Genomic DNA, 27,638 nt, shown 5'->3' on the forward strand with positions numbered 1-27,638 from the left:
ATTTGATGAGACATCTTTCAAAAATGTTTAAATCAACCTTTCATATATCCATACATATTTTACCAACTCCCGAATACCGAGTTCTGAGTTCCGGACCCCAGAACCCCGAGACTGCTGGGTCTCAGGTTTCGAGGTCCGGGGGTCCGGAACTCGGAACTCAGTATGTAGAACAAAATATATTTCAAACATGGGTAAGTCAATGTGTTTGTCAATAAACTCGATGGTAAATCAAATTTTATTGATCTCCCCAAATTTCAACAAGTTCCAAGTTCCAGGACCTCTGAACCCCGAAACCCGAGACCTGGCAGTCTTGGGATTCGGGATTCAGGGGTTGGTACATCTCGGTTTGGGGTTTGGCACTGAAAATTTGACATATATATTTTTGTGAGTGTTGTGCTTCTGGTGTCCATGCTTATAAATAGGATATGTTGCACACCAGGGTTCAGGTGTGGGGTTTTTCCACTTCAGTCCTCAATTATTGGTCAATGCCACACATGGTCGATTCATGTTTTTGTGCTTAGGGGTTTAGATTTGGTGGTCGATGGTAGGTATATGCACTCATAGTTTACATGTATCCTACATGTTTGATTCGCTGGTGGCTACATCAGCTGTATGTCTTGATGGAACATACTAGGCTCACCCATATATGTACCCATCTATGTACAATTCCCCCACATCAGCCCACCCATCTATGCATTATCCCCCACCTCGGCCCACCCATCTATGTAATACATCCTATGTTGGCCCACCCGTCTATATAATACATCCTATGTCAGCCCACCTGTCTATATAATTATACCCCACCTCGGCCCACCTGTCTATGTAATAAATATTTTATCGCACCCTCGGCCCACTCGTCTATTTGATATCTCTTTCGTCGGCCCACCTGTATATGTAATACTTTTCACGTCGGCCCACTTGTATATGTAATACACCCCATGTCAGCCCACCCATCTATGTAATATTCCCCTACCTCGGCCCACCCATATATGTAATACACCCCCGTCAGCCCGCCTGTCTATATAACAATATTTGCCTTACATCTCTCTTCAGCCCAGCTGTCTATAATATCCTACTCTACATATTACCCAGATGGGCCCACCCATCTCCATGAATGATCATATTCCCCCGGCCCATCCGTCAACATCAAGGATATATATATCATTGGCATACATGGGCCCACCCATCTCCATCGGAAATAATATGTGTCCCAGCCCATCTGTCATCATCGAGAATATACACAACATGGGCCCATGATCCACTGGCCCGTCTCATACAGGATATTATGGAGGTCGGGTGGCCCGTATAATATGGAATTTGTCACTGAAGGGGCTCAGTTATGTTGACCTCCCACTTGTGGTTCAGCCGATGGTGTTGCAGTCGGTGATCCTGCCTTCGGCACTTGATCAGCCTCAGTATTCCAGTACATCTCGAATACTAATATTGTCAACTGTCAGCAGTGGTCTAGTGAACAGGATATCTACCTTCATGGCCAAAATTGTTCGTAGGAAGTGCTTCGGTGTAAGTCTCTTTAGATGGCATGGTTGAGATTTTGGAATTAGTCACTTGAGGTGGGCCGGATGTAGTAGCTTGGTTAGGTCGAATGCCAATATGATTGTCGCCCACAGGAATCCGGTCTTTTTGAGGGGATGGAGTAAGACACAACTTTGGTGGCACCCACTGGTCCCATGTGAGAAAGAAATTAGAGTCGGCTTTGATGCACTCATCCTGTAGCCTTCGAGTTGTCTCGACTGGATTCTCATGGGAATACATAGACATCTTTGGAGGATTTGAACTGAGTGGTCGATGAACAATGCAGAACTGCAATGGCCATTGCCATACCTCGGCCATTTCCAGATTTTGGTGAGTTCCAGCGGTGTCACAATGTGGTGCTCTTGACTTCTCTGAAGTTTTACCCACATCCACACAAAGTCGTTCCATACACAACTAGGTCAATACTTTTCCTATCTCTTCCGCTTGTCTTGCAGCTCACATTTGCCACCGTCACCCTCATATTCTCAGTCATGTCATCTCCACCATGCCGTCACAATAGGAATCCAATGATGTTTTGGCGCTCGCCGACAAGTCTGTGTGTGATTCGGTCAGCCGAATTGGACGGTGGGAAGCAGATGGGCGAGCTGTAGTTGATGAGGCGCATGACATTGCGTGACAAGTGGTATGTGTTTTCATTTACAGTGGTTATTTACTGGCTAACAATCAACAGTCTCGAGCCCTCCAGCAGCACAGCAGGACTTGCTCAGTCATATCGCCGTTCCTCCTTTCTGTGGCTGCCAAGGTCCGGGCGACCATGAACCAAGGCCTTGCTCATCAATGGAGCCATGTATGGGCTGATGATCCATGCATGGAGTCACATCCCTTCTTCGCCAAGACTGTCAGATATGGTGAGCGCGCACTCTTGAGATTCACAGTGGTAGCTTAACACCCTTATAGAACAACCAGCACTGGCACCAGCACCAGCACCAGCACCACCAGTCTCCCCAGTCCTGCCCCCAGCTCCAGAACAGATGTCAATACTGCCGATCGATTCACTTCCTCGTGCCAGTCATGCACACCATCTGGATGTTCCTGGCAAGATGACCGACAAGGGCAAACTGTCTGACCGTGGGACATGTCAATCCAGAGAGGACAGCACAGATGCCGAGCCAGGCAGAAAGAAACAGAAGGTCTTGAAGCATGTGTTGAAGGCCATTATCTCCGACACCGAGGACGAGGACAGGCGGCCGACAGGGACCATTATAGTTAAGGCAAGATTTACGCTCATCATTTCAAACCTAATGCTTACATTGCCTCAGCGGTCCAAGAACCTTGAAACTTCCGGTGCAGCACCGGCCAAATCAAAGGTAAGCACAGCAGCAATTTCAGTGCTCATCTCATTACTGACTCTTCCACAGGGCATTATCAAACACAGCAAACAGGTAAGATTTACCTCGTTGTGTCAGTCCTCGTCCCTCAACCATCATCAGCCGGATGCCGAGCCAAAGATCAGCCGGGCCCAGGCAAAGGGTAAAGCAAAGCAGAAGGCAGTGGACATCGCTGAGCCTATCAGAGGGCATCCGCTACTGAAGTCCAGTGCTGAGGAGGTGAGTTGGCCAAGTTCATCGCAGTGACAGGGTACTAACCACCTCATAGTACACTCCACTGTGCAAGAGATGCATCGGGGAGTCTTGTTTGGTTGTGATTGGCAGAAAGGGGCAGGCCATCAAGTCCTGTGCAAAGTGCCACTTCATGAAGGTGCGGTGTAACCAACCAGTGTCGGTCGATACCCGTGGTCCTTCAACAACACAGGCCTCAAAGCCACATCCTTGGTCAAAGGCCACACCGGCCTCCAAGTCCAAGGCCCACTCCAGGACCACCAGAGCAACCTCCCGCATTCGTCCACCAACTCCGATTGTGGAATCTGAGGACGCTGTTGAGGATACAGGTAAGGGTTTTTTTCCTTGTTAGACCGTGCCTTACACCTTGTTTATACACTGCAGGCATTTTCTCATTTTCCTCCAACAAACATCCAAAAAACATTGAATTAGAAGATAGAAATTTCCTTGCATTGTGTGTATCAAAACATTGAAAAAAAATAATGAATGTATTGAAGATTTTCTGTATGCAAGACATAATCTAAAAATGAGTCATTTCCCTCAAGAAACAGTCTATATTTTTCATTCATCATTCCTCAAATAACAATTTACAATCATGTTAAATTTTTTGCCTCTGTTTTTCCAATGTTCTGTGTATCAAAAATCTCAATTACTTCATCCTGTTCACCATATGTTTGATCCAAGAACATTGAAAAATAATATAACAAATAATAATAAATATTTTGACAATGTTTTGTTAAGGAAAAACAAAGAAACTTTCAAACTTTCATTTGTATATTTGATAAGAGGAAATTTATGAAACATGCCCCATGTTTTGTAAGAATAAATCCATAATGTTTGCAGTATATTCCTCCTGCACAACACTTGAAAAACATTTATTATATTCAGAGAAAAAAAATGAAACATGATTGCAGGATACTCTGCCTCAAAACATGCACAAATTATACATTGTTTTCTGCACACAATAGATGGAAAATACAGCATTATCCTTGAAGGAACATGATGAATTTTGGCATCATGTCCCACACACAGAAAATCATTGAAACATAAATTATTATTTTTTCAATGTTTTGACAGACAAAATGAAGGTACACTGGTCCAAGTAGTGCTGCTAAGAACCAAGAACTATTCAGCGGGGAAATGAGAACAAAATGGTGTGACAATATAGAAGGGTTTTTTGAGAAGATTTTTAGTAATGGTGAAGCAATGAGTATAGAGGCAAGGTTGAGAGTAGGGGCGCAAGTGTGAAGACGAAACATTTCGAGAGGCTAAGACTTTCTGTAGAGCAAAGTTTGCTTTGAGCAGGGAACCAACATATGATTCTGCTGTTGTTATGAGTGTACATGAGCAGTATAAATACATTTTCGAGTACTTTACTAGGCTGAAATAAGAATGGGGAGCATATGGCGAGGTGGAAATACTTTGGTGAAACAAGGGTATCGTGAAGTTTGAGCACAAGGTAAGATAACGGAAAAAGAGAGAATGGAGAAGTGAGAGAATGTATCCACATAACTCGGATGCGAAGTGTAGAGCTTTCTCACATCCGTGAGTCACATGGACTTTGTGAATGACAGTTCCCAGATTTCCTTTTTGAGGTGCGGGCCGTGCGTAGAGGATAGACAATCCTTACACATGTCATGGCCCATGGGACACAGAAAATCGATGAATCCTTTAAGTCAGCCTTTCTTATGCACAACCAGCTGCTTTTGCTCCTTGACATCACTTGGCATTAATTTGCATTTCTTTCTGCCTGTGAAACTGCAGTTGGTGTATTTAGTACATGACTGCCTCAGTGCTGCACCAAGCAGTCCAGTTGTTGGCTTGTGACATGGATGGTTCACATTTGAACCCCAAAAAAACCAAACATGACCACTCTGAACAGTTTGCAAAGGTTCAATCCAGGGTTTGTCGACTCTGGTAAAACTGGACCCAGGTTTGGCACTTGCGCCCCTACTCTCAACCTTGCCTCTATACTCATTGCTTCACCATTACTAAAAATCTTCTCAAAAAACCCTTCTATATTGTCACACCATTTTGTTCTCATTTCCCCGCTGAATAGTTCTTGGTTCTTAGCAGCACTACTTGGACCAGTGTACCTTCATTTTGTCTGTCAAAACATTGAAAAAATAATAATTTATGTTTCAATGATTTTCTGTGTGTGGGACATGATGCCAAAATTCATCATGTTCCTTCAAGGATAATGCTGTATTTTCCATCTATTGTGTGCAGAAAACAATGTATAATTTGTGCATGTTTTGAGGCAGAGTATCCTGCAATCATGTTTCATTTTTTTTCTCTGAATATAATAAATGTTTTTCAAGTGTTGTGCAGGAGGAATATACTGCAAACATTATGGATTTATTCTTACAAAACATGGGGCATGTTTCATAAATTTCCTCTTATCAAATATACAAATGAAAGTTTGAAAGTTTCTTTGTTTTTCCTTAACAAAACATTGTCAAAATATTTATTATTATTTGTTATATTATTTTTCAATGTTCTTGGATCAAACATATGGTGAACAGGATGAAGTAATTGAGATTTTTGATACACAGAACATTGGAAAAACAGAGGCAAAAAATTTAACATGATTGTAAATTGTTATTTGAGGAATGATGAATGAAAAATATAGACTGTTTCTTGAGGGAAATGACTCATTTTTAGATTATGTCTTGCATACAGAAAATCTTCAATACATTCATTATTTTTTTTCAATGTTTTGATACACACAATGCAAGGAAATTTCTATCTTCTAATTCAATGTTTTTTGGATGTTTGGTGGAGGAAAATGAGGAAATGCCTGCAGTGATAGATGTGTCTGTCACCGATGATGACGATGCCGAGACGGATCATGATACTGACGCTGGTGTAGAGACTGATATCTCTGTGGGCTTGCAGGGATCTAAAATCCCATTGTCTCTATCACTTCCCAATATAGCGCGACTCATATCTCACCCAGCGCGCTCAAGCGCTTCATTGGCCGCTCGCGCACGCCAGCACTCCGGTTGCTCAATAGTCGTGCGTCGCCGCACACATCCTCAGTTCCATCACATGTCCTCCGTCCATCCATTCCATGTCCATTCGGTTCGTCGGTGTGTATTCCAATTCTATTTTAATTGATTCTGACATATCTCCGGCGCTTATGGCCATATTTTGTATGTTTTCTGTTATGGACCCTTTATTACATATTATCTCGTGTCCGCTTCACTTCTCGGTTCGCTTTAGCACTTAACATTACTTAGTATATATAGATGCGCATAAACTGTATAATGACTATCTTCTGCCCACACATCGTTGGACTATAGGTCTAAGTTTCCCTCTAAATCTAAAGTATCTAAAGCAAAATACAAGCGCCATCGCCATACATTACTAGAAACTCTGCCCATTAGTTTTCTGACTCATTAAGAGTTGCTGCGCTCCACCACCCGCACGTGCACTGCTTCCGCTTAGCGCGCGCTTCCATTATAAGTTGCACGCCATTATCTATTATCGGCCGCTATCGCTCATCGACACTTCATGTCGCTTTCACTCGCTTGCGCTTCACTCATCGTCGCACGTCTTACCAGGCTTGACCAAGCGCCCGGTTCAGTGTTCCCTCCAAATTATACACTTAGAGAAACCTTCTCAGTAGCAATCCCCTTGGGCCGACGTATATCTCGCTCATCGAGGACTACTTGAGTTATCTCATACCACTCATATTCACCCACTTCCCATTCCTCTTCTACACCGGCATGGATCATGATACCAATGCCGAGTGGCACACTGACATTGCCACCAAGATGTCCGTTGAGCCTGACGATGAAATCATGGTCGACCAGCCTGGCGCCATGGCTTCGGTGGATGACTTCCCTGCCAACCATTGGGTGGAGCCAGTCGGCGACATGCCTATTCCCATTCCCCCACCAACCCCTGCAGCCGAGCCCCTTTCCCTTCCATTAGCACCTTCATCATCCACCATCCTCGAACGTGTGCTAGCCCTGACTACTCAAGTCACGGCTATGCAAATGGCCGAGGAGAATGCTAATGCCAGGGTAAATGTGATGGAGCAGGAGTTTGAAGCCCGCATCTCCTCAATGCGTGCCGAGCTTTCCTCCATGCAGCTTGATGTCGGCACCATGGTGACCTTGGTGAATGGACTTGTTGGCCTGGTTGAGAAGCTTTGGCAGGAGCGGGTCCTTGCTAATCCATCGTTCCCACCGCCCATGATCAGCCATGGCAATGAATCCTCAGCCACCACATTCGGCATGAGGTACCTGAATGGTGTGTTCAGCCCTTTGGTTACTCCCATGCCCTTTTCTGTTGGAGTCAGCCAAACCTCAGTCTCCTGCCCTCCCAGGCGTCCTGACACGCAGGGCACCACATTCCCGTCTGGATAGGTGTCCCTAACATCAGCACATGCCAATCCTTTATGTGCTCCTGCTGTAGTTGAACTGCATTTGCTATCACACCACCTGCTTCTGCCATGCATTCCGTTCTCCGATCATTTGGCCAATTACATAGTTGTACAATAAGTCATGTGTTGGTCGGCGAATTATGCCTGTATCACTTGGTTTTCAATCTAATTGTTTTGGTGTGGATTCTATCATTCATTGAATTCAAGCATCGACAGCGTGTCAGCACAGTTGGTCTCAGTCAGGTTTGTGGTTTGCGCGGTGTGCCACACTTTAGTTTGTTCGGATTTGACCGATTGATACTTGTTACATTCCAGCCTGTTAGGACAATTCATCTCGGTTGATTACACTTGGTGGGCCTTGTTGCGCTGCAATGTGGCTGCCCACTCCAGTTCCATGGGCAGCCACATTGCAGCGCAACAAGGCCCACCAAGTGTAATCAATCAAGATGAATTGTCCTAACAGGCTGGAATGTAACAAGTATCAATTGGTCAAATCTGAACAAAATAAAGTGTGGCACACCCAAAAGTGCTTGTGCTAGTAAGTGCATGCTGAAGCACCAGGTGCACCAAAAAAAATACAACACAGGTCGCACTGTGCTATGGAAGTGCATAGAATGATGTGAGTCTCTATAATGCAACCGAACATGTTGTAAAGTATTGATTGTATTGCCATGTGGTCTTGTATAGAAATGGACGATAATATATAAAGCTGAGACAGTGGGCACAGTTGCAGTAGGTTTTGTGTTGTATAGATTTAACCTACAAAGTCCAAGAGAAACAGATTTTTACGTTGATGACGGTGTGAAGAAGTAATAATAGCTAGCTAGCAAGAAAGCTAGAGCACTAATGAAATCCTACTGAGTGCAGGTGTGCTATATCGACCTAAGAGGATTGCTATGAAGCACTTCCTTCAAGTAAAATGCAAAGGGAGCAAATGCAAAATGGAAGAGAATGAATGTGATCTTGGAATGCGAATCCGCTGGTGTGAGCAAAGGTGAGACCACGGGTCCAGTAAAAGTGCGATGAGAAATGAATGAAAGCAAGAGGTTTTCAGGTAAGGAGTGGTGGGCACTAGGTAAAGTGTGGTTCTGCGGATAGCAGCTAGGTATAGATGAGGTTTAGGGCCAAGGTATAACTAAGTATAGAATGCTAAGTTGGAACCCAAGAGTGGTTTGGATCCATGCAGAGCCTATGTAAGGAAACTTAGAGGTGCATTCTTAGAGCGGTCAAGAATAAGCAGGTTCAAAGTGAGGATGAACAAAGCCTGTCAATTGCACAAGGTACTAAGAACATCTAAGGTGACTTTGCAGAATATAGGTAGTGCATAAGTGTCTGGCACCCATAGGTGAGAACTGTAGTGATGTAAATGAGGCAGATAAGTAATATGTAATGAGAACACATGCAGAATGAAATATGCAGATACATGTAATAAGCCTTGCTATCATTCGTGAAACCAAGAGAGACAATGAACATGCACCAGTGGAGGTAGGTGGACATGGAAAGCACATGGACAGATAGTACGGAAAAGCAGATCCAAGTGCGGATAGGTGCTGGATGAGTATTGGCTGAGATGGACTTGTTGCCAGAGAGTGTGGAAATGATGTAGACCTCATAACTTCCTACAGGTCCTGACACAAGTATCAAAAGACACTTGTTTCTGCCCAGCATAGGTCCAAGCGTCACAACAGCTTGACTAAGGCTAATGAAGATTAGTGTCTGAGATACTGTCTATGAGTAAATATTCAAGGCATGTTCTTATGAAAAAATGCGACATTCAACAGGTTTTAAACCTATTGCACTCCAACAGAAACAGATGTCTATTATGTCAGGATGACCGCTTGGCTAAACACAACTCTGATGAGCATATGTCAAGGTGTGGTTTCATTAAAAAAAAACAAATTCTATCATTGGCAGGTTTAAAACCTGCATGGTCCAAGAGAAACAGATTTTGACTCTGATAATCACTGGAAATTTCATCTTTAGTGGGTTTTGAACCCACACACATTGAAACAGATTTGAATTCTGTTGCAGCAACTGAACTGTTTGACTAACACCAGTTAGATGCATCTTTAAAGAGACCATTAAGAAGTGAATCTGCAAGGCAAGTCTACCATTACCTGTTACTTGTAATGTTTTCCCTCAGCTAAATAGATGAATTGAACACAGAATGTGATACAGCACTTTCAAAAAGTGAGAGAAGAGCAATAAGATGATGAAAGGTCTCAAATACAGCTCAAATCTTTGCCTTGATAGATGTGTATTCTTTCTCATTCTGCAGGTCATTAGAATCAAACTTGACATGTAATCTGGTCTATTTCTTCAACCAAGTCGAGACCTTTGGAGAGAATTAAATTGTTTTTGTATTTATCATTGCAAGTGTGCATCAAGACTTTGGTCATACGTTGAACTTTGGATCAAGGATACTTGCATTTACATTTGCCTCTGGTAATTGTAATTCTTTAGCAAAAAAGATTCCTAATTTATGCATGAAACCAACAGCAATAACAATCAAGATAAAAGAAGTAGAGATGTATATTTTACATAAATGAATATTTGGGCCTGATTGGATGAGATAGAATTTCATGTCTGAGCCTGAGGAGGCCCAACCCTTGCATTTATACATCATTGCCTTCATCCCAGCCATGATATTTCACCTTATCACACTGGATGCAGACATCAATTTCTAACATCCCTCTTGGGCCCAATCATATGTGATCCTTTCACTGTTACTTGTTGTTACAAGTAACATCGGCTACATGGCCCCCCTATCATTTTTCCCCTTCGTCCTCGCCCTCGTATGCCTCCGGCTCGTACTTCTCTACCGACTATCCGTTGACCGGATCCTCGGGACCGTTCCCGTCCCTCATCCCCCTCCTATCGCACCAACGTGCGCACGTGCCTTCGGGCTATGACTCGTTCTGACTCGTGCCACCAATGTGGCTTTCCTTATCTTGTCTTATCTTTCCTTTGACTCGTGCATGCTGCACATTGTATCATTTACCGTTGGCTTGTTCCAACGTTTCTCGGTCTCATTCCGCATTCGACCTTACATCACTAATCAGGCTCTGCTACCAGCGTACCTATACCCTTTCCGTTTCCCCTTTGCCCTTACCTACAGTACGGTAGCCTTGCCCTTAACACTTTCCACTTAGTATAAGTAGTCGGTCACTCTGTACTAGATTCCCTAACTTGAATCTACTCAATCTTCCCTCGAACATACTTCCCTCTGAAGCCCCCTCAGCTTCAGTCTCTAGTATCTTTTCTTAGGTGCTCATCGCGCCTAAGTCTACCTCGATCGACCACCTCATCGTTCGGACAAGACTGTCCTTACTTTGAGAACGTCAGTGACTTTGAAGACATCTGTCTTAGAAGTCACGTGACACGCGCGTCTCTGATATCTGCCGACTCGACGTCGCCAGTCTCAGTCGCTACACCGGACCATTCCGGTTACGTCACAAACGTTAGCGGACGACGCCCCTCTTAGGGCTCCGCATAACAGATCTATTTGAGTGTGTAACAAAAGATTCAAGTTTCCTTTTTGCGCCCTGCCATCCGCACGGCCCATTAACCGACAGACACCACGACTACCTGGATCCCGAAGTACCCTTGGGAACGTGATCCCAACACTCCGGACTCCGAAGAAGAAGAATCGGAAGAAGACCACACGTCCTCTGACGAGTTTCCCGACGAACAACCGTACGGCAACCTCAACTCGAACCCTGGAACAAGAATGTCCGGAGGCCCCACCCAACAACCGACAGTGGTCGTATCCAGGCCTGAACTAAAGGCTGGAGTACCACAGAACTATGATGGAAGCATCGATGATGCCGAGCGCTGGATGTACTCGGTGGAGACATACTTCCTCATCAACTCGATGATCTACAGCTCCGACCAAACCAAGGTCGCTGTTGCACTCCAGTACATGAACAATGGAGACGCCCACGTCTGGGCCGACACCTTCTACCGAGCGGCCTTCGACAAACCTACCGTTGACTTCGGTAGCTGGAAGGACTTCAAGAAGGCTTTCATCGAATCCTTCCACCCGATCGACCGGATGACTGAGGCTCTAACCAAGCTTCATGGTTTGACCCAAACTGGCGACGTGATGCCCTACATCGCGACGTTCAAGACCCTGTCGTCCACTGCTAGTCTCAAGCAGGACGTCGCCCTCATCCACTTCTTTGAACGAGGGTTGAAACCAGGACTTCGAACTGCCATCTATGGGAAGGAGGTCGTCCCCACCACCATTGACAAATGGTACACTGCCGCGACACAGTTGGAAGCCAACTACAAGCGATCAAGAGCAGTTGTGTCCAACAACAGATCGGTATGCCCTTCCGGCCACCGGCACGTCCCCAAGCCTCAGGTCCGCCAACGCGATCCTGATGCTATGGACGTTGATCGTTCCCTCACGGCTGAGGAACGACAGAAGTGCTTCGATAAAGGCCTTTGCTTCAAATGCAAGGAGAAGGGCCATCGAGCAAACGACTCCCGGTTCCACCCGAAGGTGCGCCGAGGAGACAAGAACGACGAAGAAGACAAAGGCAAGAAGCCAAGCAAGTCTGGCGTCCGCCAGCTTGACGAGTCTTCTGACGAGGAAGACATGGAAGTCAACCTTGTCAAAAGAAAGGATTTTTAAAGAGAGGGCTTGCCGAACGGTCAATTCCCTCTATCTGCGCATTGTATACTAAAGCTGTTGGTAAAACCAACGAGTTTCGTGTCCCGGTGACACTTTTCTCTTCTTGCAGTGCCAAAACCGTTCAGTCGACCGCCATCATCGACTCAGGGGCAGGTGGGACCTTCATTAGCTATGACTTCGTCAAGCGAAATGGGATCCGGACCCACCTACTCAAGAAACCCTTCCGGATCACCACAGTAGACGGAAGCCCGTCCTCGGCAGGACAGGTAACCCAATACTGCATGCTATTCATTCGTCTCGATCGGAGACTTATGTATGGAAAGTTCAACATAACGAAACTTTCCAAGCATGATGATCTACTTTTTGGAAAACCTTGGCTTAGTGCCATGATGCCCAATATCGACTGGAAGGCCAACACGATCTCCCTGCCTGCGACCAATAGGTCAAAGGAGGTGGAGAGGGAACTCAACGCCTCCCGGCGAGAAAGCAAGGCCAAGCCATATCTCTTTCGTGGAGAAAAGGCTGTCCTAGAAGAACTCGACGACGAGGACTTTTCGCCCCTCAAGTGACTCCCCGAAGGCACTCAACATTGCCTCGAAGAAATCAAGAAACGCAAGAAGCGTAACAGGAAGAAGACGGCACCAATCATCGTGCCCTTCGAAGACACCGACTTTAACACCATGGACGATGTCTGGGTCGGACAGACCCACCTAGCGGATAAAGTTGAGGAGATCTCCACTTATCCCCTCACTGACGATGAAGTTCTAGTGGAATATGCTTTGGACGGAACATCCGTCCGGATCATCGAGAACATCTCTTTCGACACCCCGCTTACCAAGGACGGAACCTCGAAGAAGGAAATCCGGAAGGCTCTCCACAAACGAGCAAAACCCCTCCGGAACCTCTGGATCCTCGCTTCCCAGCAGGACTACATGAAGACCTCCAACAAAGCTCAAGAATTTGCTATGGAGGACGCACAGGAGAAGAAGAAGAAATCATTTGAAGAACTGGTACCTTCCTATCTTCATGATTTTGCTGACATCTTCGCAAAGGATGGTCTAAACAAACTCCCTCCCTCGCGACCGGGAGTAGACCACAAGATCGAAACGAAGGAAGGCTTCATTCCGAAGTCTTCTCGAGCCTACCCGCTCTCACCAAAGGAAACTGATGCTGTCAAAGCATTTTTGGACGAACACCTTGCCAAAGATTTCATCCAACCCTCGAAGTCTCCTCAAGCCGCTGGATTCTTCTTTGTCAGCAAGAAAGACGGATCTCTCCGCCCCTGCCAGGACTATCGATACATCAACGAATGGACGATCAAGAACGCGTACCCACTCCCTTTGATACCACCCTTGCTTGCGAAACTCAACAAGGCACAATGGTTCACAAAGGTCGATGTACGCTCAGGATACAACAATATCCTCATTCATCCCGACGACAGGTGGAAAGCCGCGTTTTCCACCTCATACGGGCTCTTTGAGCCCAAGGTAATGTTTTTTGGATTGTGCAATTCACCCGCCACCTTCCAAGCTTACATGAACCAGACATTTTCAGAAGAACTGAACGAAGGATGGTTAATCGTCTATATGGACGACATCCTGATCTTTTCAGATAACCTGGACGAACACCGGCAGAGGACCCGCCGAGTGTTGGAGAAACTCCGCAAAGAGTCTCTCTTCCTCAAACCCGAGAAATGTACTTTCGACACTCAAGAAGTCGAGTACCTCGGTATGATCATTCGACCTGGACAGGTCGCTATGGACACTGCCAAGCTGAAAGGCATCAGCGAATGGCAACAACCCTCTTCGGTCAAGGACATGCGGTCCTTCCTCGGATTCTGCAACTTCTACCGTCATTTCATTCCCCACTACTCCGACATCGCACGCCCTCTCCTAGACCTAACCAAGAAGGAGACCCCCTTCTCTTGGTCCGACTCCACCGAAGCTTCATTCCAGCATCTGAAGAAGCTTTTTACCACCGAACCGGTTCTGCGGAACCCTGACTCCTCGCGACAGTTTGCACTTGCAACTGACGCCTCGCTCTTCGCGACCGGAGCAGTCCTACTCCAGACAGATAGCAATGGGGATTACCACCCCTGCGGCTATCTCTCCCAATCCCTCAACGCGGCCGAACGGAACTACGAGATCTACGACCGGGAACTCCTTGCCATCATCCGAGCCCTTCAGGCTTGGAGGCACTTCCTCGAAGGGAATCCTCACCCGGTCATTGTCTTCACAGATCACAAGAACCTGATCTATTTCTGCTCCGCACAACGACTCACCCAACGACAGGCCCGGTGGCACCTCACACTCACCAACTTTGATCTGGAACTTCACCACGTTCCCGGAACAAAACTCGCTGCACCGGATGCCTTATCCCGACGTCCGGACCACGCTATAGCTGGTCAGGATAATGAGGATCGTATCCTCCTCCCCGACACCCTGTTCACCCGTCTAATTGACGTTGAACTCGCAGACGAGTTCCAACGCCTTTCTGACGACCCCTCCGACCAGACTGTGAAAACAGCCTTGGACGCTCTCTCCGGGGTGTGCGCACCCCCCATGAAGTCTGCACTTTCCGATTGGAGGTTCACCGATGGTATTCTCTTCTATAAGGATCGTGCCTACGTTCCCCCCGACCTCCGGCATCGCGTGTTGTCTCTACATCACGATCACCCAACCGCCGGGCACCCCAGGCGTTCCGGTACCGAATGGAACGTCAAGAAATCCTACTGGTGGCCCGGAATGGGCTCCTTCATTAGGAAATACGTCGATGGCTGCGCCATGTGCCAGCAGATGAAGGTTAACACCCACCCCACGACACCTCCCCTCATCCCGATACCCTCCTCGGCCCTCCGGCCCTTCGCTCAGGTTTCGGTTGATTTAATCACTGACCTCCCCGAGAGCGCCGGCTACGATTCTGTCATGGTCGTGGTAGACCATGGGCTTACGAAGGGGGTAATTCTCTGCCCTTGCAGAAAAACCATCACAGCGGAAGGAGTAGCCGAACTTTTCTTCAAGAAAGTGTTCATGCGCTTCGGACTCTATGACAAGATCATCTCGGACCGAGGCCCCCAATTCGCCTCGAAGCTAGCAAAAGAGCTAGGACGACTCCTCGACTACCAAGTCGCACTTTCCACTGCCTACCACCCTCAGACAGATGGACAGACCGAACGGCTCAACCAAGAGCTCGAAACCTACCTCCGGATCTACTGCCGGACAACCCCCTCCGAATGGGCAAAGCACTTGCCTATGGCCGAATTCGTTCATAACTCCCGACGACACTCCGCCAGAAATGCCTCCCCCTTCTATCTCATGATGGGCTACGAACCACGAGGCATTCCCCATCTATTCCCTGACTCTACTCTACCAACCGCCGAAGGCCGAGTCAAATCACTCACCAAGATCCGCGAAGAAGCCCTTGCATGCCACAACCTCGCGCAGCAACGCATGGCTGATCGTTCCTATGGCCAGCGATACAAGCCATGGAACGTTGGTGATAAGGTATGGCTATCCGCCACAAACCTAATCACCGGATTCCCTTCTAGGAAACTCGCCCCGAAACGATATGGACCTTTCCCAATCCAGAAGGTCCTCTCCCCCATCACGTTCCAGCTAAAGCTGCCTGCCAGCTGGCGTATCCACCCCACGTTCCATGCCTCGGAACTTTCCTCCTATCAGGAGACAGACGTGCATGGACCGAATTTCACCGAACCTCCTCCTGATCTTATCGATGGAGAGGAACACTACAAAGTGGAAGCTATCCTCCAACACAAGGGTACCGGATCGCGTCGCCGGTACCTCATGTCTTGGGTTGGCTATCCTGCCTCCGAACGAACGTGGCTCCCCGAAATGGAATTGAAGTCCGCAGCGGAGCTCCTGAAGGCGTATAAGAAGCGACTCAAGATCGCTTCAATCGCCATCTCATGTTGATCAACAAACGCCACTGCAACTTCTCCTACCGCCCTCACTACACTAGGGCTGACCCCACCGACGAACCCATCCACACCGACACCAAAACCTTCCATCGCCAATGAATCCACAACCGCCATCGCCCCACAAAACCTAAACCCATCGACAAACAGCGACCCATTACCCAATACCCCACCTACGCCACCACCCAAGGAAAGACGCTTCACTATGTCGGTCTCAGCGTCGTCTGTTTCCTCGCACCGATCCGCTACCTCTCATGCATCTGCCTCCGACCCCGACCCGACGAGCCAGCCAACGCATGGCCATGATAGGCCCTCCCCCCCGGGATACACCGTCTTCCGACGACCATCCCTTCGCTCAGTTGTCCAAGATAGGCAACGGGCCTACTGGGAAGCAGTCATCTGCGACCCCCAGTATGCAATCCGACTCGACAACTATCTCAACCGCACCAACGACGACATAACCACAAACCTCGTCCAGGCCTTTAGGGCCACCGATGCCCTCACCGGCGATATCGCCAGGATCGACCTGGCTAGGGAGACTTCCCTATCCACCGTCTCGACCAGATATAACCAAGGCAAGATCAAACGAGCCTTGCTAAATCTGTTTGAACTTAGGAACTTCCATGCCGCTGTCATGGCCGTCGAGGAGGAGCGGGCATTTAATCCCCCTCCCGACCCACTTGCAGTCGTCGAGCGTGCTGTCTATGACAGAGCTCCGACCCCCTTCCTTCCCCAACTACCCCGCTCTGAATCACCAGAGCATATCCCCAACGTCACCCAGTTGACCAACCCCGAGATCGACTGTCTCTACAACGAATATGAACGCGAGCTCTACGCTCCACGTAACCCCTCCCCCATCCTTGATGTCGACACCATCTCTATCACCATCCCGGAGTTGGATGAATGCCCTCCCGAACCACCTGTTCTCAACCCCGACGATTGGGTACCCACCGAGACGGTCCCACACCTTTCTATTGGTTCCCCGGAACCCCTTCCCACTCCGCAACGCCGAAATCACCGTGCTCGTGCACGATCCATCTTGTCCCTAGGACTACCCCTCTCCCATGCGCATCGGCCGCGCACCCAGAACTTCACTAGGCACTATCCTCGCGAGGAAGCCCAGGAAGACGCCATCAACGACGCGCGTCGTGATGCCACCGAGATCACCCAGGTCTACCGCAGCAACGTTGTCTGCCACCAGTGCCGTGTCTATGGACACAAACAGAAACACTGCGCGCAATACTTCTGCCGCATTTGTGGGCAATTTGCCCCAAAACATCTCACTCCTTTCTGCCCTCGACTCGACAGCAGGAAGATCCTTTGCCGCGGAACCTCTTCCGACCGGTTCTACAGGGACATGCAGCAGCTCGAAGCTGCGTATGACCAGGACGCTGCTCGCCTTGAGCAAGAACGTGAAGAGAATGCAATCGAAGCCGCCTCCTGGCTCGAAGACCTCGACTTCGACCCCGCATGGTATAACAACCAGGACGACTACGTTCCTCTGGACGACGATTAAAGAGTTCGTGGAACTCTACCTTGAAACGGGGGTAATGTTACAAGTAACATCGGCTACATGGCCCCCCTATCATTTTTCCCCTTCGTCCTCGCCCTCGTATGCCTCCGGCTCGTACTTCTCTACCGACTATCCGTTGACCGGATCCTCGGGACCGTTCCCGTCCCTCATCCCCCTCCTATCGCACCAACGTGCGCACGTGCCTTCGGGCTATGACTCGTTCTGACTCGTGCCACCAATGTGGCTTTCCTTATCTTGTCTTATCTTTCCTTTGACTCGTGCATGCTGCACATTGTATCATTTACCGTTGGCTTGTTCCAACGTTTCTCGGTCTCATTCCGCATTCGACCTTACATCACTAATCAGGCTCTGCTACCAGCGTACCTATACCCTTTCCGTTTCCCCTTTGCCCTTACCTACAGTACGGTAGCCTTGCCCTTAACACTTTCCACTTAGTATAAGTAGTCGGTCACTCTGTACTAGATTCCCTAACTTGAATCTACTCAATCTTCCCTCGAACATACTTCCCTCTGAAGCCCCCTCAGCTTCAGTCTCTAGTATCTTTTCTTAGGTGCTCATCGCGCCTAAGTCTACCTCGATCGACCACCTCATCGTTCGGACAAGACTGTCCTTACTTTGAGAACGTCAGTGACTTTGAAGACATCTGTCTTAGAAGTCACGTGACACGCGCGTCTCTGATATCTGCCGACTCGACGTCGCCAGTCTCAGTCGCTACACCAGACCATTCCGGTTACGTCACGAACGTTAGTGGACGACGCCCCTCTTAGGGCTCTGCATAACAGATCTATTTGAGTGCGTAACACTTGTCACTTGTGGCTCAGACATTAATACTAAAACATCACAAACATTATGGGCCCACTGTGGTGGTCTGCCATCTGCACTTTTTCAGAGCAATTGCTAGATAAACAGATCTTGAGGTCAAGAGTCCCAGAAGAAGTCTGATGTCTTTTGCAATAAAAGCAGGATAAAAGAATCAACAGTGACCATGTGATTTAAGAACTGACAAAATGCAGATAAATGTGCCTTGAGGGTTCACTTCTGAATGAGTTCAGTGGAAGTGAATCACACTGGTCTTAGTCAAGCAGTTGATACCACAGAATCCAAATCTGTCTGCATGGGTTCAAAATCTGCTAAAGATGAAATTTTCAAGTGATCACCAGACTCAAAATCTGTTTCTCTTGGACAGCGCAGGTTTGAAACCTGCTGATGATAACATTTTTATTTGATGAAAATGCACCTTGACATATACATTAAGGATTCACTTCTGACTGGATTCATTAGGAGTGCATCTGACTGGTCTTAGCCAAGCAGTTGATACGACAGAATCCAAATCTGTCTGTGTGGGTTCAAAACTTGCTAAAGATGAAATTGTCAAGTGATCATCACAGTCAAAATCTGTTTCTTTCTCTTGGACTGTGCAGGTTTTAAACCTGCCAGTGATGGCATTTTTATTTCATGAAATCACACCTTGACATTTTGTCATGAATGATATGTGCCTTGTAGGAGCATGTTTAGTGAGGCATATGTGCCTCTGTTTCTGGTTTTTGTAACTTAGCTTTCTACAGTGCACTACCACTGTATGGTTTGTCATTATGAGCCATGGATAGTAGCTATTGGAATATAATAATCAAGAAGTTGACAGAAGAACCAAGAAGAAAAGTCAGACTGGACATCTGTATAGTTTTGGAAACTACAACCACTTGGCTAAACACAGCTCTGATGAGCTTGTAAGCAAGCCGACCATGAGCATATGTAAATGTATGGTTTTATAAAAAATGAAATTTATCATTTGCAGGTTTCAAACCCGCACGGTCTAAGAGAAACAGATTTTGACTCTGATGATCACTTGACAATTTCATCTTTAGCAGGTTTTGAACCCACGCAGACAGATTTGGATTCTGTCACACCAACTGCTTGGCTAAGAACAGTTAGAAGCATTTTTAAAGAAGACATTCAGAAGTTAATTTGCAAGGCAAGTCCACCGTTCTCTGTCACTCACAATGTTTTCCCTCAGCTGAACAGATGAATTAAATATAGACTGCAATACAGCACTTTCAAAAGCAAGAGGAGAGCAACATGATGATGAAAGGGTCTCAAACACAGTGCACCTCGACCTTATACATGAGCAAATAGTGGTCAGATGGCTCTTTTGAATCTTTGCCTTGAATCTCAGCCTTTACAGATGTGTATTTCTTCCTCATTACCCAGGTCATTGGGATCAAACTTGAAAGTTTGATGTGTAATCTGCTCTTCTTCTTCAACCAAGTCAAGACTTTTGGAGAGAATTAAATTGCTCTTGTGCTTATCATTCCGAGTTTGCATCAAGACTTTGGTCATATATTGAACTTTGCATCAAGGATAACAAAATAAACAGCGACCATGCTATTGAAAGAACTGACAAAATGCAGATGAATGTGCCTTGAGGATTCACTTCTGAATGACTTCATTAGAAGTGCATCTCACTTGTCTTAGTCAAGTAGTTGATGCGACGGAATCTAAATCTGTCTGTGTGGGTTCAAAACCTACCAAGAATTAAATTGCCAACTGATTACCAAAGTCAAAATCTGTTTCTCTTGGAATGTGCGAGTTTAAAACCTGTGAATGATAACATTTTTATTCTATGAAATCACACCTTGATATTTCCTCATGATTGATATATGTTTTTTTTTCCTGTTAGAACACACCTTGACATTGACTCATGTGTACTTTCCTGAGAGCTTCATATCACTGGTCTTAGCCAAGTAGATGTTGCAACAGAGTCAAAATCTGTTTCTTTCAAACCATGCAGGTTCAAAACCTGCTTGCAAAATATTTTGCAGTGTATAGATTCTCAGAGACCCAAGTGCAAGAAAATAGGGACAGTTAGACATTTTGAAGTATTCATCAAAGTGATATCATTCGTGTCTGTTTTATCTTTTTTAATGCAGCCCAGGTGTTACTGCTTTGCACTAGTTTTGCAGCAGAATGTAGTGAGAATGCTTCTCTTGCATCTATACATTGTGGTCTGTAGCTGGGTGTACCCTTCAGCATGACATAAAAATAAAATGATGAAAATATACTAGTAGTATTGGATTGGACAATAGATGGACATGTAATGTAGGGCGCGCACAAAAATGCAGTGCTTGATATGGGACAGGGTGTGATTTCATAAAATAAAAATGTCATCATTGGCAGGTTTCAAACCTACCAAGTCAAGAGAAACAAATTTGGACTCTGATGATCACTTGCAATTTCATCTTTGACAGGTTTTGAACCTGCATAGACAGATTTGGATTCTGTTATATTAACTGCTTGGCTAAGACCAGTTAGATGTGCTCTCAATAAATCCATTCAGAAGTGAATCCCAAAGGTACATTTATCCTTTTCTAACATCCCCCTTGAGTCCAACCATGTGCAATCCTTCCATTGTCAGTTGTCACTCAACCCGCCAATGATGATATTTTTATTCTATGAAATTAAACCCTGATATTTCCTCATGGATAGTTTTCTCCAAAACCCATCATAAATGCTCTTTTCCACATCATTACATTACCACAATAGATTCAAAATATGTTTCAATCAAAGCCTACAGGTTTGCAATCAGTCCTAGTTCAGGAGTTATAAAAGTCAAAATCTGATTTTCCTGGACTGAGCAGGTCAAAAACATGTATCACTCAGCATATTTCAAGCATGCATGATCCAAGATAAACAGATTTTGACTCTGGCGATCACTTGGCTATTTAACATTTGGTAGGTTTTGAATCCACACAGACAGATTTAGATTCTGTTGTAATGACTGCTTGGCTAAGACCAGTGAGATGCACTTCCAATGGACTCTGTCATATCCCATATATTCATGCTTCTCTTCCGGACTTCGGACCCTGAGATCCGGTCCGGTCCAATGCATAGATCCGCTTCTGATCCGATATCCGATAAGCTTCCTATTTCATTTCCTGTTCATTTAATATTAAACACAGCCTATTCGGTATTTCCTCTTCCCAGTGTTTTGGCTATACTTATTACCGGTATGATTACTGATCCGTTAACCTATGCTTCATTTACGACTCGCGTTTGATAACCTTTGCACATGCTTCATACATAGCCTTCGGACCTTTGCTTACTTATCATTTCGTTATCCTCTTAGTATATAAGCCCGTGTATATGTCCTGTAGTACCTCAGTTCAAATATCATCTTAGTTTGTCCTCTGGAGTTGAGTCTTCAACTCTTGTCAAACCTCCGAGACTTTGGATCGATTCCAATAGTCTACATTTCTGACTCTATCTTCGGATAGACTATACTCTGTTCATTTATAGTCCGGATCCGTCCGGATTAGTCTTATACGCATTTCTGATATCCGGAAGTCATCTGGATATATCTATGAGACCCGTCTGGACCTTCAGACACGTTATCGTTAGTACTTTGAAATAAGGGACAAGTACTTGGGAAAGGGGCACAGCGTACGAGCTGAGGCCGAAGTCCTTCGGATCCGATCCTACGAGAGTATGACCTTAACAGACTCAATCAGAAGTGAACCCTCAAGGCACATTTATCTGCATTTGACCACCATACAAAATTGTGGGATGCAATAACTCATGAGCTTGCATTCAAGGCAAGTTTTAATGGCAAAAGAAAAACCATGTTATTATACAGGTTTTAAGCCTGCTTGGTTTAACAGAAATAGATATAGAAAATGTCCATGGGCAAATGATTACTCAGAGGGATTTAGGATTGACAAAGACAGACCTTCAGAGTGTGTAGAGTTCAAAAAGCATGCAGACCAGAGTCATGGCAATGACATGGCTAAGATCATTTAAGATGAGTTTCTCAGAAAACCAGGTGTGTTTTTATAGAAAATAAAATTTATCATTGACAGATTTTGACTCTGATGATCACTTGGCAAATTCATCTTTAGCAGGTTTTGAACCCATGCAGACAGATTTATATTCTGTCATATCGACTGCTTGGCTAATACCAGTTGAATGCACTTGCAATGAACCCAATCAAAAGTAAAAGCAGTTCTTTCAATAGTATGGTTGCCATGATTGATTTTTTATTTATTTTACTCTTATTGCAAAAGACATCAGACTTCTTCTGGGGCTCTTGACTTCAAGACCTGTTTATCTAGCAATTGCTCTGAAAAAGTGCTGATGACAGACCACCATAGTGGGCCGATGATGTTCGTGATGTCTTGGGATATTAACAGCTGGGTCATGAGTGAAAACCGACAATGGAAGAATCACATATGATTGGACTCAAGGAGGATATTGGAAACTAATACTAGAACTGACAAAATGCAGTCAAACGTACCTTGAGGATTCACTTCTGAATGGGCTCATTGGTAGTGCATTTAACTGGTCTTAGCCAAGCAGTTGATACAACAGAATCCAAATCTGTCTGCATGGGTTCAAAACCTGCTAAAGATGAAATTGCAAGTGATTATCAGAGTCAAAATCTGTTTCTCTTGGACTGCGCAGGTTTGAAACCCGCCAATGATAACATTTTGATTTTATGAAATCACACAACCAGTGAGATGGTGCTCTCAGGAAAGTACACATTTGTCCATTTTGAGGTGTGTTCTAACAGGAAAAACAACATATAGATCAGTGTCTGAGATGATGTCTATGAGGAAATAAATATTCAAGACACGTTCTAATAGAAAAAAATGCAACATTCAACAGGTTTCAAACCTGTTGCATTCCAATGGAAGCAGATTTTGATTCTGTGATGACAACCACTTGGCTAAACATGACTCTGATGAGCTTTTGAGTAAACCAACCATGAGCATATATCAAGGTGCATTTTTATAGAAAATGAGAATCATCCTTGGCAGGTTTCAAACCTGTATGGTCCAAGAGAAACAGATTTTGACTCTGGTGATCACTTGGCTATTCAACATTTGGTAGGTTTTGAACCCACACAGACAGATTTATATTCTGTTGTATCGACTGCTTGGCTAAGACCAGTGAGATGCACTTCCAATGAACTCATTCAGAAGTGAAACCTCAAGGCACAAAAGTTCAATGTATGACCAAAGTCTTGATGCAAACTCAGAATGATGAGTACAAGAACAATTTAATTCTCTTTAAAGGTCTCGACTTGGTTGAAGAAAAAGAGCAGATTACACATCAAATTTTCCAGTTTGATTTTAATGACTTGAAGAAGTTCTGAGATAAAGAAGAAGTATTTAGACAATAGTGCAACATTCTGCGCTTAGATGCTTTCAAGCGCTCAGTGTCAAATAGCAGTTATAGCGTATTTTAGACTTTGAGTCCCACAATATGCAAGATGGTGGTGAAAAGTTGTTCAGAGTCAAAAGATACATGGTGCTATATAAGTAATTTTAAGTGTGTTCTAGGTGTGCAGAAGCAAGTCAGAAGCGCAGCAAATAGGCAAAAGTATGTAAGTCACTTCTGAATGGGTTCATTGGAAGTGCATTCAACTGGTATTAGCCAAGCAGTTGATACGACAGAACATAAATCTGTCTGCGTGGGTTCAAAACATGCTAAAGATGAATTTGCCAAGTGATCATCAGAGTCAAAATTTGTTTCTCTGGGACTGCTCAGGTTTGAAACCTGCCAGTGATAAATTTTATTTTCTATGAAAACACACCTTGAAAAATTTGCTCATGGTCGGTTTGCTTGCAAGCTGATCACAGTCGTGTTTAGCTAAGTGACTGTCATAACAGAATCAAAATCTGTTTCCATCAGAGTGCAACAAGTTTGAAACTTGAACTTGTCGAATGTCGCATTTTTTCTCTAAGAACGTGTCTTGAATATTTACTCATAGACAGCATCTCAGAAATTGATCTTCATTGGTCTTGGTCAAGTCGTCACCAGATTTAAAATCTGTTTCTCTTCGACTGTGCAGGTTTAAAAACAACAACATTTTTATTCTATGAAATCCAAAATGGTGGAATGTGATGAATCACAAGTTAATGCAAAAGACACGTCATTATATATATTACAAACCTGCTTAGTTCAAGAGAAATATATTTTGATTCTGGCGATCACTTGAATAAGCACAATAAAGAATCTCAGCCTTAATAGATTTGTGTTTTTCCTAATTCCCCAGGTTATTAGGATCAAATTTGAAAGTTTGATGTGTAATCTGCTCTTTTTCTTCTTCGACCAAGTCAAGACCTTTAGAAAGAATTATATTGTTATTGTACTTATATCCTTCTGAGTTTGCATCAAGACTTTGGTCATATATTGAACTCTGTGTCAAAAATACACTGTGTGATCCTTTCATTGTCAGTTTTCACTCATGAACACACCATGGTGGTCTTCCATCAGCACTTTTTCAGGGAAATTGTTAGACAAACAGGTCTTGAAGTCAAGAGCCCCAGCAGGAAGTCTGTGTCTTTTGCAATAAGAGTAGGATAAAAAATCAACACAAGAGCTGATAAAATGCAGATAAATGTATCTTGAGTACTCACTTTTGAATGAGTTCATCAGAAGTGAATCTAACTGGTCTTAGCCAATCAGTTGATACAACAGAATCTAAATCTGTCTGCGTGGGTTTAAAATCCGCTAAAGATGAAATTGTCAAGTGATCATCAGAGTCAAAATCTGTTTCTCTCGGACAGCGCAGGTTTGAAACCTGCTGATGATAACATTTTTATTTGATGAAAATGCACCTTGACAGTCTGAAACCCATTGAATGCTGCATTTTTTTATTAGAACATGCCTTGAATATTGAATCATAGATGGTCTCTTATATCATTGATAGAGAGTGACTCAGACAATGTTCAACAGTTGGCATGGATCATAAAACAAGTTGCTGCAAGGCTAGCAGTGGAACATGGTTTCATACACCAGCTTTGAGTGTTTTGGTTTCTCTTCCAAGAAAGTCATAATGCCACCAGAAATTTGAGGCCTTCCAATTCATTTTAATATTCATGTGGAAAATGTGAAGGTGTGATTTCATAGAATAAAAATAAAAATGTTATCGTTGATAGGTTTTAAACCTGCACAGTTCAAGAGAAACAGATTTTGACTCTGGTGACAATTTGACTAAGACCAATGAAGATCAACATTTGAAATGCTGTACATGAGCAGATATACAAGACATGTTCTAATCCAAAAAAATGTGTCACTCGACAGGCTTCAAACCTGTAGACTTCAATGGAAACAGATTTTGAATCTATTGCAGCAATGACATGGCTAACATCAGTTGAGATGAGTTGTTGAGAAAATCATTCATGAGACAATGTCAAGATGTGTTTTCATAGAAAATAAATTTCATCATTCGCAGGTTTCGAACCTGCACATTCCAAGAGAAACAGATTTTGACTCTGGTGATCACTTGATAATTTTATCTTTAGCAGGTTTTGAACCCACGCAGACAGATTTAGATTCTGTCGTATCAACTGCTTGGCTAAGACCAGTGAGAGGCACTTCCAATGGACCCATTCACAAGTGAACCCTAAAGGCAGTTCTTTCAATAGCATGAAGGATCACATATGATTGGACTCAAGGGGGATGTTAGAAATTAATGTTAGAGCTGACAAGATGCAGATAAATGTACATTTAGGATCCACTTCTGAATGGATTCATTAGGAGTGCATTTAACTGGCCTTAGCCAAGCAGTTGATGCAACAGAATCCAAATCTGTCTGTGTGGGTTCAAAACCTGCTAAAGATGAAATTGTCAAATGATCATCAGAGTCAAGATCTGTTTCTCTTGGACTGTGTAGGTTTGAAACCTGCGAGTGATAACATTTTTATTTTATGAAATCGCACCTTTACATTGACTCATGTGTACTTTCACATTATAGCTTGCACTCCCAAACACGTGCTTCATATGAAGAAGAAGAGCAGATTGCGCATCAAACTTTAAAGTTTGATCCTAATGACCTGGGGAATGAGGAAGAATACACATCTGTAAAGGCTGGGATTCAAGGCAAAGATCAAAAGAGCCATCTGGCCACCATTCACTTATGTACAAGGTTGAAGTGTACTGTATTTGAGACCTTTCATCATCATGTTGCTCTTCTCTCGCTTTTTGAAAGTGTTGTATTGCAGTCTGTACTCAATTCATCTGTTCAGCTGAGCAAAAACATTGTGAGTGACAGGGAACAGTAGACTTGCCTTACAGATTCACTTTTGAATGTTTTCTTTGACCGACGATCATCCGGATTGGATGGATGATTACTCCATGTTCATGTTAGAACTACAAACCAATTTCAGACCTCACGATCTGTCTGGTGACATGGAAATGTGACTGGAACAACTCCATATGCGTGATGGACAACACATTAATAAATATGTTGATGAATTCCAACATCTTGCTTGACAAGTCTGTGGCTGGGGTGACAGTGCCCTAAGATGCCAATTCTATAATGGACCTCTGGCTTGTATCAAGATGAAATCAGTCGCATAGGTAAACCTTCCACCCTTTCCAAATACAAGATCCTTGCCCAGACTATTGACACTCGATACTGGGAACGGAAGGGAGAAGTTGCCTGAGAGACTAAACCCACCACCTCCATTCCACCCAAACAACCCACGTCTAACTGGATGAGTTCCAACCCGTCCAGATCCTCGAGGTACAAATCCGACAAACCCACTACTTCTGCATCATCCTCCGCTTCTAAAGCTCCAGATCTCACCTCCAAGTTAGGAAAAGATGGAAAGCTCACTTCCGAAGAGCATAAGAGGCGGATGGATAATAACTCTGTCTATTCTGCAGCGGACCCAGCCATTCGGCTCAGGAATGCACCAAGTATATTTTGCATGCTGCTAAAGCCCATGCTGCAGTAGTCACTCTGGAAGACAAACCAGAGGCCCTGGATGAGGCAAAAAAAATAGTCTGCAACCCTCCTGACTCCACATGGGTGAGGGTTGCATTGACTCTACCTGTGCAACAGAGCTACATCTCAACACTGTTTCTCTTTCTGATCTGAACTCTCTTTGTCCATATATTTCTCTTCCTACTTTTCCTGATATTCTGATTTTCCGTCTCTTATAGATTGTGGTTCCTCACATTGTTTTATAGACTCTGACTTCATCTAAAAAACATAAAATTCCTACATATCTGATTCTGTT

At 44.7% G+C, this 27,638-nt stretch overlaps 2 protein-coding genes across 2 annotated transcripts; both read left to right on the forward strand.

The window, feature by feature from the left end:
* Positions 1 to 1,806: 1,806 nt before the first annotated feature.
* Positions 1,807 to 3,632, forward strand: F5891DRAFT_981197 (uncharacterized protein; the record flags this gene model as incomplete). The annotated part of the gene is made up of 10 exons (XM_041377087.1): positions 1,807 to 1,863; positions 2,054 to 2,089; positions 2,225 to 2,402; positions 2,452 to 2,861; positions 2,913 to 2,936; positions 2,961 to 3,101; positions 3,151 to 3,252; positions 3,307 to 3,442; positions 3,498 to 3,567; positions 3,611 to 3,632. The coding sequence occupies 10 exons, from the start codon at positions 1,807 to 1,809 to the stop codon at positions 3,630 to 3,632; spliced, it is 1,176 nt and encodes a 391-aa protein (XP_041225013.1).
* Positions 3,633 to 5,909: 2,277 nt separating this feature from the next.
* Positions 5,910 to 7,489, forward strand: F5891DRAFT_1189890 (uncharacterized protein; the record flags this gene model as incomplete). The annotated part of the gene is made up of 2 exons (XM_041367228.1): positions 5,910 to 6,197; positions 6,728 to 7,489. The coding sequence occupies 2 exons, from the start codon at positions 5,910 to 5,912 to the stop codon at positions 7,487 to 7,489; spliced, it is 1,050 nt and encodes a 349-aa protein (XP_041225014.1).
* Between the last annotated feature and the right edge of the window lie 20,149 nt (positions 7,490 to 27,638).

The sequence above is a fragment of the Suillus fuscotomentosus genome (genome assembly GCF_016647785.1).
Source record: "Suillus fuscotomentosus strain FC203 chromosome Unknown F5891scaffold_33, whole genome shotgun sequence".
Lineage (NCBI taxonomy): Eukaryota > Fungi > Basidiomycota > Agaricomycetes > Boletales > Suillaceae > Suillus > Suillus fuscotomentosus.